The 9,909-nt window shown below is 34.8% G+C and overlaps 1 protein-coding gene across 1 annotated transcript; it reads left to right on the top strand.

Moving 5' to 3' along the window:
- The first annotated feature begins 3,790 nt into the window (after positions 1 to 3,790).
- LOC137807746 (protein IMPAIRED IN BABA-INDUCED STERILITY 1) lies at positions 3,791 to 9,513 on the top strand. The gene is made up of 9 exons (XM_068608524.2): positions 3,791 to 4,655; positions 5,106 to 5,390; positions 5,535 to 5,852; positions 6,546 to 6,773; positions 7,235 to 7,332; positions 7,856 to 7,943; positions 8,073 to 8,600; positions 8,852 to 8,984; positions 9,153 to 9,513. The coding sequence occupies exons 1-9, from the start codon at positions 4,356 to 4,358 to the stop codon at positions 9,170 to 9,172; spliced, it is 1,998 nt and encodes a 665-aa protein (XP_068464625.2). The 5' UTR covers positions 3,791 to 4,355; the 3' UTR covers positions 9,173 to 9,513.
- Positions 9,514 to 9,909: the final 396 nt, after the last annotated feature.

A 9,909-nucleotide genomic window follows, 5' to 3' on the forward strand; every position in this document is an offset into this window, starting at 1 on the left:
ATATTTGTGAAATTTCCTAAACATAATGGATTTTCCCTAAACAGAATGGATTTATAAAAATTGAAAACTAATAAGAGATCTTTACCGCTCCTTTTTACATACAAAAGGAGTCATAAGTGAATTTATGAGCATCCACTATTTTGTTAGGAAAAAAATTATTATTTTTTAATGTATTATGTGTAATTATTATTTTTTTCATCATAAAGTATTTAAACTACTCTTTAAATTTATATAAATAAAACATTTTAATTTATAAAAACTAAAAATATTTATATTCTTTAATTTAAAAAAAATAGAATTTAACGTTTAATAGTTTTACCGTTTAATAAATATATCAATTAATTAAAAATCACCACAATATAATAGTTTTAACGTTTAATAGTTTAATATCTTAGTGGAATTTGACAAAAACAATTTAATTTAACATCTCCCCTACTTAATCTTCCTATATGCTTTCTAATAATAAATATAAATTTAAAATAAAATAATACCTCATATACAATAATTCATTTTAACGATATTATATCTTAATAAGTTTGAAGTAAAAAATGTACATTTTCTTAATCAATTCACTAGAAACTAAAAGTATATATTTTTAATGCAAATAATGGTCACAAATTTTGACTTTAAAACCTTGTAGAAACTTTCTAAACCCCACCATCACAGTCATAATCTCATGATTCGTATATTGAACCTTGACCCTTTTCTTTTTAGCCTTAGAAATAAATGTTTCCATAACTAAGTTGGTAGTACTTAACAAATGGAATTAATATTACTACCAAATTAAGTTGGTCTCACGTGCCAGCTTTTGACTCTTTGGACAAACAACTAGAAATGTACAGAGACAGCCAGTAATATTAATATACCACTTCATCCCATAACATTTTTCTTTTCAACCCAATATTATTTATAGTAGTACACAAGTAAGAAAAGTGGGAAATGCAAATTTTTAGTTGAGAAAATCTGAGTTTTATGTTGTGATGTGGTTAACTTCTGGGAGTGTAATGATTAGGGGGGAAAACATAAACGTGTTGCAGGGCCAGAATGTGAGTAAGAAAAGAATAAAGGAAATGTTGGAGTGTTATTGTTCCCTTGTCGTTCAGTGTTTGTGGTTTCATTAAGCGTATGAAGGTTCTCTAGTCAATATTTGCACCAACTAAACCACAGTTATAAACCAAATCCTGACATGGATCCCCACTTGTGACCAACCGTTAACCTACCACATCGACCTCTTTTTGTTCTTCATTTTATTACTCTTTATTCTTTTTAATCACAATGGAGGATGTGTATAAAAAATGAATTCAAAAATTCATCACAACAGCTCCATCCATTCACATGCTTTCTTCAACATCACATTTACTCACTTCTTTCTTTTGGTCTACATTTACTCATTTCTTTGAGTTGTTTCCCTGTTTGGAAATTAAGCTTATCAGTTTAATCTTGTTTAGGTGCACATGCATTGGCTTTCTGTTTCTTGTCAACTTCCTCAACTTGCAATTTGAAACACCCTATATTAAAGATTGAATATGTTCACTTTGCCACTAAACAGCTTTTGTCATTATTCTCAAGCCAACTTTGTCAAAATGTCTGAAGCTTTTAATAAATGCATTCAATGGAAAGGTTATTTTATCTGATCAACTGTTGCACATTAAAAATCAAGGGACTTTTTCAGCTTTGTGTTTACCCCGCAGTAAATACCAGGCAGTACATCATATTTTTTCTTATGACTGGGTTGAAACTTTCAGGTAAAGATGGCTGCAAGGTTCTAAGTCTAAAACACAATCTTTTTCCTGTTTTAGCTTTGTGATTAACCACTTACCCCCTTTTCTTTTAAATTGTGAGTTCGAATAATGCTTTGTCTACATTTATTTACATTGATTAATGTAAGGGTTTCTTTCATAGTTTCATCTATAGATGTATTTATTAGTTATCACTTTGGTATTGTTTATTTCTATCATTGCTTCTGAGTGCTCCTCATGCTTTGAGGGATATCTTGATTAGATCACGGGAGGCACGAGGCAGCAATTATGGCTTTTCTCAGACTCATCTTTCCTTTTTCTTTGTAAATTATCAGAGCCATTCCTTTTTCTGGGGGAGGAATTGGAGAAGGGTCTATTAAAGTTTTTAAAAGAGTTACCATTATCGGTGTACATCAGTAATGTCAAAGACACCACATGTAGAACAGATAAAAGGAAGAAAAAATCGATATTGTTTAACTCTCTAATTACAAATTTACTTTGATTAAAATCTTTTTTCGTACTTCTATGGTTTAATTTGAGAAAATTCCATACAGGAATGTAAGATGAGTGAAAGTGGGATAATCAAATTCAAAAACTTGTATTACCTCGTGTTTCTGTTGTAAATTCTGAATCTTGACACAAAACTATTAATCTCAGTTACTCGTGACTCAATCCGCAACTCCGAGCCTTATTAATGATGTGTTCCTGTGGTTAAATAGACAAAATTATTAGAAAGCTTCAGCTGCAAAAACCATTATTTAGGTGAATAACAAGACTTGCAGAATCAGGAAAGTTATTATTTTACTTTATCCTATTCTGACTATTACTCTAGGATTCCAGAAACTACATAGAATGGTAATCATAAAGGTGAAAATAGGTGTTGGGTGCTTGGATTCCCCTTTCCTTTTATCACCTAGAAAAGAAAAAGATAAAGATATATAGTGGGAGCCACACTGCAAACTTTTCCCTCGCCATTAGGATACTGAGAAAACAGCATACTGAAAATAAGGCAAGCACATTAATAATGCAGGCAAGGTTTTGGTCATCAAATCATCATGCTATCCTTCTTTCACTCAAGTCAGCTATGGACACACCATGCCTAATCATTGTACTAAATTCCTAAACGCATTAGCACCAGGAATAATTAATTAGAACACCACTTTAACTTCTTTCTGTATTATTAATTGGAACAAATGTTTTGGTTTTCCTTTTCTTGTGCACATAGGAAGAAATTATTGAAACATATGAATTATAGCAGGTAAAAGCTAATTTGTCTTGTATACGAGGCTAGGCCGTTGAAATTGTTTTGGTCTACATCAAATTCAAAATGGGATAATTTGGGCAAATTTTCTAGAATATACGGAAATGGTCCCAAGACTCAGAATTCCCTAGTGAGCCTATATCCTAAGCAGCACGCTTTCTACCCACTCAAAAATATCAAACATTCCAAAGCGTTATCTCTAAGAAAGTAGAACTGTGGTCAACAGAGGAAGAAAGATAGATAGACACTGTTATATTTTCATTACCAAGTGTCAAACAACGAAGAAAATTTTGTGGCATAGAGGTGCCTGCCCCATTATTATTTTAACCTATCAAAATCAAACACAACAATGCGTGGACTTTAAGTCAGTGACTGACGGAAGTAAACATGAAAATGTCAGCGTTTTATGCAGCAGACACAGTTCAAGTAAGCAAATTTTTTGCAGATTAGTATTGCAGGGACAATGATTATTACAATATTTTATTATTTTTTAAAAGTGATTAATACGAATAATCACCATTTTATTACCCAGTTCCCACGTAAAGTGGTGCATGAATATGAACAGAAAATAATCTTCAAATCTTAAATTCAAAGAAAGTGGGAATTTAAGCAAGGAGAGATCACGAAGACGCATTAATGAAGACAACAACGACAGCCCAATACCATTTATCAGTGTGGAAGCAAAATTAATTGTGATTGATAATAATTGGTGGATTAGCAATTTGACATGATGATGATATAAGCTAAATGAAAACGAAATATATTAATTTATATATCTGCCACATACTCTAACCTCCCGTTTTCACACGCGCTCTTCTAATCCAACACCATGCAAAACTTCTCTACTTTCAAGTAGTTTACCTTTCACACAACATCATGCTCTCAGGCAAAACAAACCTATGAAAATACAAAAGTCGCAAACTAGTAGTAACAAATACAACAAAACCAGTATTTCGCATATTCGTTTGTTCGTTCGTTCGTTCGTTGTCATGCAAAAAGGCAAATACGCACAAAAGACTTCCATTCTTCCGTTGATTTCGGCGCTTTGTTTTAGTGAGCCTTATTAAGATCCCAATATGCACCCTCTGTCTCCGCAATTACCGGAGAAACGGAAAAAAAAGTGAGAAAGCGAGTGAAACAAAGTTTTATGTTCGTGTCTGTCTGAGTTCGTGTCGGGTGAGTTTAAAAGATCAGGCCCATTTGCCCTTGCGATGTTGAACAGTTGCTGATGCTCGCTCTCGTTCTCTGTGGTTCACAAAGGAGCTAACTTCACCCGAGGAACAGGGCGAAGTTAACCGGTTGCGTGGTGGGTTGGAAGGTTTTGGGAGTGATATGGTGTGGTGAGGCGTAACGTAATGGGGTGTGTGGTGGCGAAGCAGGCAGTTTCTGTCACGCCTGCAATTGAGCACTCGGTTGAGTCGGATAAGAACAGGAAGAATAAGACTGAATCAGGTAGGAGCGAGTTGGGTGAGTCAGGGAGAGCGAGTTCCAATGGTGGAAGTGAGTCTCTGAGCTTCAGGTTGGGGAACCTGAGCAAGTACGTGGAGGGAGAGCAAGCGGCGGCGGGTTGGCCGGCGTGGCTCAGCGCCGTCGCAAGTGAGGCCATTCACGGTTGGGTTCCTCTTCGAGCTGACGCATTTGAGAAACTTGAAAAGGTTCGTAGAAATACCAGCCACCCTTTCATCATGTCAAATTATCAATGGTTTTTCTGAGGGTGTTAATGTTGTGATTTGACTAACTAGGTTGCCTTTCAAAGTGAAAAATTGATAAGATTTCTCAAACTTTTTAGAATGGTATTGATAAGATTTAAATTGTAGTTGCGGTCAGCAATTTTATGGCAATGATATTACAGAAGAATTGTAGACGAACACAATTATAGTTGCATCACAATTTTTTTATCCCAATATTTGATATTATAAACAATTGTAAATGCAGTCATGTCATAACTATGCAGAAGTCTTAAAAAGCTTAAGATGCAAATGAAATTGTCGTTGTTGAATGATTGTTTTTTCTTGAGTTGTATATAACGTGCTGCTTTATATACTAATGTTTATTATTGAGTTTTGATAACTTGGCTTTTATATATTTGGAAACTGGATGAATAGATTGGCCAGGGAACATATAGTAGTGTTTTCCGAGCAAAGGAGATTGAGACTGGGAAGATAGTAGCTTTGAAGAAGGTGAGATTTGACAATTTTGAGCCAGAGAGTGTGAGGTTTATGGCACGAGAAATAATGATTCTTAGGAGGCTTGATCATCCAAACATCATTAAACTGGAGGGCTTGATTACTTCTAGATTGTCTTGTAGCATATACCTTGTGTTTGAGTACATGGAGCACGACATCACTGGGCTCTTGTCTAGACCAGAAATCAAGTTTAGTGAATCACAGGTATAAATGCTGCATGTTTGTTGTTTTGTTTCTCATACACCATTAGCTAGGTGTTAATAGAGTGTTTTGTAAACTGATACAAAAAAGTTGCCAACTGAATGATGTGATGCTTAGCTAAAAGGATGAAATAATTTTGTTGTGCAGATCAAATGCTACATGAAACAGTTGTTATCTGGTCTTGAGCACTGTCACTCACGGGGTGTGATGCACCGGGACATCAAAGGATCAAATCTTTTAGTCAATAATGAAGGAATATTGAAGGTGGCAGATTTTGGACTGGCAAATTTCTCTAATTCTGGGAACAAGCAGCCCCTCACTAGTCGTGTAGTCACGTTATGGTACCGTCCTCCAGAACTTTTGCTCGGTTCAACAGATTATGGTCCATCCGTGGATCTCTGGAGTGTTGGCTGTGTATTTGCAGAATTACTGATTGGGAAGCCTATACTTCAGGGGAGAACCGAGGTAGTAAAGTAAACTTTTCAAAATGTATGGACTTTTTTCCTTCCCCATTTGATATTTTGTGTTCAAAATCAGATTACCTTCTAATGATGCTCGTTAGTGAGAATTTGTGAATGGAATAAGATCTTATTACACCAAATAGTAAACCAGTTTTCTATTAGAAAGGTTTCCTTTTATTCGTCGATGTACAAAAAATTGGTCGGGTGCCTAAATGGCCTGTGGTTTGTGCCACCTTAAATGCTCTTCAAGAGAATCTCTTTTTCAGTCTCAACTCAACTAAAGTCTTGAAATGCATGTTACCCATAGATTTCAGCCTCAACTCAACTGTCTTGTCCGTCTCAAAGCAAGTGGTGCACTTTTGTCATGCCTACAAGGCTTCATTCATTGTTTTTATTACATACTAATTTTACTATACGACTCACATTGTAAAGTTAAAAAATAAATCCTATGTAGTTGTTGGCAATAATTAATCAGAGTACAAATTACAAACTGTTGGTTTGTTTGACATGGATTCTCTTGTTGTGTGTTTAATTATATATGATCTTGATACAATGGAGAGTGGAACTGAACTTCATAGATTGGTTGCTAACCGGCTAATTGATAATAAACGAATAAACTGGAAATGACAACTATAATATTTTGTTCTTTAACTGTTCTCTTGAATCTCTTCTGAATTCAACTTTGCCATACATTCAGGTTGAACAATTGCACAAAATTTTCAAGCTTTGTGGCTCCCCACCCGAAGAATACTGGAAAAAGACCAGACTTCCTCATGCAACATTGTTCAAGCCGCAACAACCATATGATAGTTGCCTCCGAGAGACATTTAAAGATTTTCATGTATCCAGTGTAAATCTTCTACAAACTCTTCTTTCTGTTGAACCAAGCAAACGTGGGACTGCCTCCTCTGCTCTTACATTAGAGGTAAGTTAACATGGCAATGTTGATTTTGTATATGTTGCAAATTGTTAGAAAGTGGATTTAGGTCTAATTCAACCATGTAAAAGTTGGCTTTGTGATGAGGTTTCACTCACTTATATATAATAATTTGGTAATTTCTCTAGTTAATATGAAATCTTTAATATATTAAACCTAACTCAACTCTATATAACATTGAGTTAAACCTAAACCCACCTTTAAAGAAAACTTACTGAAGGGTTCTTTCTTAATGATTAATATCTATAGCAGAGCTTATGCCTTGGTCCATTTTGATTTTGATAATATTTTTTCTGCATATAATTTTTGTTTTTGTTTTTGTGATATTAGTCGTTGCCTATATACAGATTTTTATCATCATCCATCTTCAAATTTTATGACCATGTACCGCATTGATATATGGTTTTAGACTCTTCTAGCCTTCTAACAATAATTTTACTACTTTTCAGTATTTCAAAACAAAACCTTATGCATGCGACCCATCAAGCTTACCATTATACCCACCTAGCAAGGAGATTGATGCGAAACATGAAGAGGAGTCAAGAAGGTGAAAACCAATAATCTTTTCTGTCTATTTTATGGAGTTTTACTGTCTAAGAAAGGTATAGATTGTCGTACATATCGTCCCTAGATTTTATCAGGGTCTAGATTTGGTGTTAGAATGAGGGGGAGGCTAGATTTGTTCTTTTATCTTGCAAATGTCATTTGAATCGGCATCCTTGAACAGTAAATTGAGGAAAGTCAACTATTAAGACTAGAACTATTTATTTTCAGAAGGTAATATTTATTAGTATTTCATTAAAACATGAATGCCAAAAGTCTAATTCCAGTTGCAATGGAGGCAGGAATATTAGATCCTCCATCTGAAGAGTATCGTATTTGTTCTTCTGGGATAAATCTTAAGGTCTGTTTGGTGTCCGTCAAACAAACTCTTACGGTTGTAATACTGAAAATATGAAGTCAGGCTTTCAATAGTATTGAACATCATAAAAAATTTAATCTTCAAATTTTCATTTTAGCAATTATCATTTGTTGCCTTTTCATGAAATTATACGTGTATGAACTTCCAGGAAAAAAATTGGTGGGCGTGCTGGTGGACCAGAATCAAGAAAACCATCAAGAAAGCCACTAGCACTGAGTAAATTAGCCCCAGCAGAGGTCTAGCTTGCTTTTTTATGTGCTCCCATCATTGTGTTTCTTGTTATGTGCATGCACTGATTTCCAGCAGTGATCTAATCACCAAAAATGTATTTTCATCTCACCTGGCATCTTGTTCTCCTCCTACAGGATTTGACAACTAAAATTCAAACTTCCCGAAAGATGGTTGATAGATGTGTCCACACCCTTAAAGAAGAGAACACTAATACAGGTGAGGAGGCACCAACGCAGTGTAGTGGAAAACCAGACGATTCTTCCTATGTGAAGAATGCGTCTCAAGTAGATATTCCCTTTCCTGGACCATTGCAAGTTTCAAAATCAAGTGGCTTTGCATGGGCAAAAAGGCGTAGAGATGACACTTCAATTAGAACTCACAGTCGGTCTATTTCTCGAGGATATATCTTTAACTCATTGGAAACTTCTACACTAAATTCAAGGAATAATTCTGAATCCAGAAACTATGAAAATAATGATTTTTTCGGGACATGCACCAACTCTAGGGGCCATGACCTACTTGAAATTTCTAAGCTTGCCATGAAAAACCAATGGAGTAAGTTTGATCGTCCAGATTCATTTGATACTGATGAGTACCATTCACAAGAACTGTCCATGGCGCTTTATAACAGGCAGGATTCACTATCCAAGAGAAGTAACCTGGTAAGTTTATTTCACTGAAAAGATCTTCATATTGTTTTTTACAATGAGTTCTAAAGAACTTAAATATCTTGCTTAAATGAAAATTAAAAACTACAAAATTATTCTTACTACAATCACTGAAAACATTGATGAAGTTTACTCTTTATTTTACCTTACTGGCTCTGGTTATCAATTTTCTTGGATCGGAAACCAGAATATGCAATTCATGTGTCCTTGCATGGACATGCTTCTTATTTATTTCCTCCTAACAGAGTTACCAGGATCAAGGAGAAAAGGTAGAGTTTTCAGGGCCTCTACTATCTAAAATGCACACCGTTGATGAGCTCTTAGAAAGACATGAACGACACATCCGGCGTACAGTAAGAAGATCATGGTTTCAGAAAGGTATGTGACAGTAATATCTAAAAGATTTTCACCATAAGAAGAAGCAATTGCTTTTCTCCCTCATTTTTGTGCATAGATTTCTTGAAAATCATTGTTAAGGAACTATGCTATTACAAAGTTAATCAATCAAATTGGCTGAGGGCTTAACGACTGATCCCTGGATTGCAGGTAAGAAGCAAGGGAAGTAACTCCAAAGGTGATATTTATTCATGGGAGGAAATAGATCCTCGCATTTCAAACCAAATGTCCTTGTGAAAGGCCATCTCCATTCTCCAAGCTCACTCGCTGCTGTGACTTTGAGCAACAAATGAACATTATCATGAACACATGGACACAATATCCAGCAGCATGAGTTGCTACTTAGAATAGAAGCTTGGAAACTAACCAATTTAAGGAGTGCAATTCAATTTACAGAAATCAGAAGGCCGTGGAGAAGAGAAGAAAAGCTCTTTTTTACTTCTTTTTCACCATGGATTCTCTATTTTTGGTCAATTATATTATATGAAAGTTTATTTCTTTATTATCTAAACTTCCTCAAACATCTTAATGGTTATCTACCTCTCAACTCTCATCCAACAATGCACATACATATATGTATAAATTGGTCTACATACCTATTTCACTTTTTTTAGGCTTCGAAAGTATATGATGGAGGATTTGATTAAGAAACTTTTCCAAGAATCTTCTTAAAAGAAAAATAAAATAAAATTAATCATAAGACAAAATTAATTAAGTTCCCCCTTAAGTCTTGCAATAGCACGCACACTTTAAAACACATCAGTAAGTTACTTATTTGTGAAATCAATTTATCGCATCCTTTAGTTTTTGCATCTTCTACACAAACCTCTTTTGCTTTTGGGTGTTTTTTACTTCCATCAAATAGCTGAAATGAGGCAAATGCTCCCTACACCCGATCATTTTTAAC

The sequence above is a fragment of the Phaseolus vulgaris genome, chromosome 3 (genome assembly GCF_051622355.1).
Source record: "Phaseolus vulgaris cultivar YP4 chromosome 3, ASM5162235v1, whole genome shotgun sequence".
Lineage (NCBI taxonomy): Eukaryota > Viridiplantae > Streptophyta > Magnoliopsida > Fabales > Fabaceae > Phaseolus > Phaseolus vulgaris.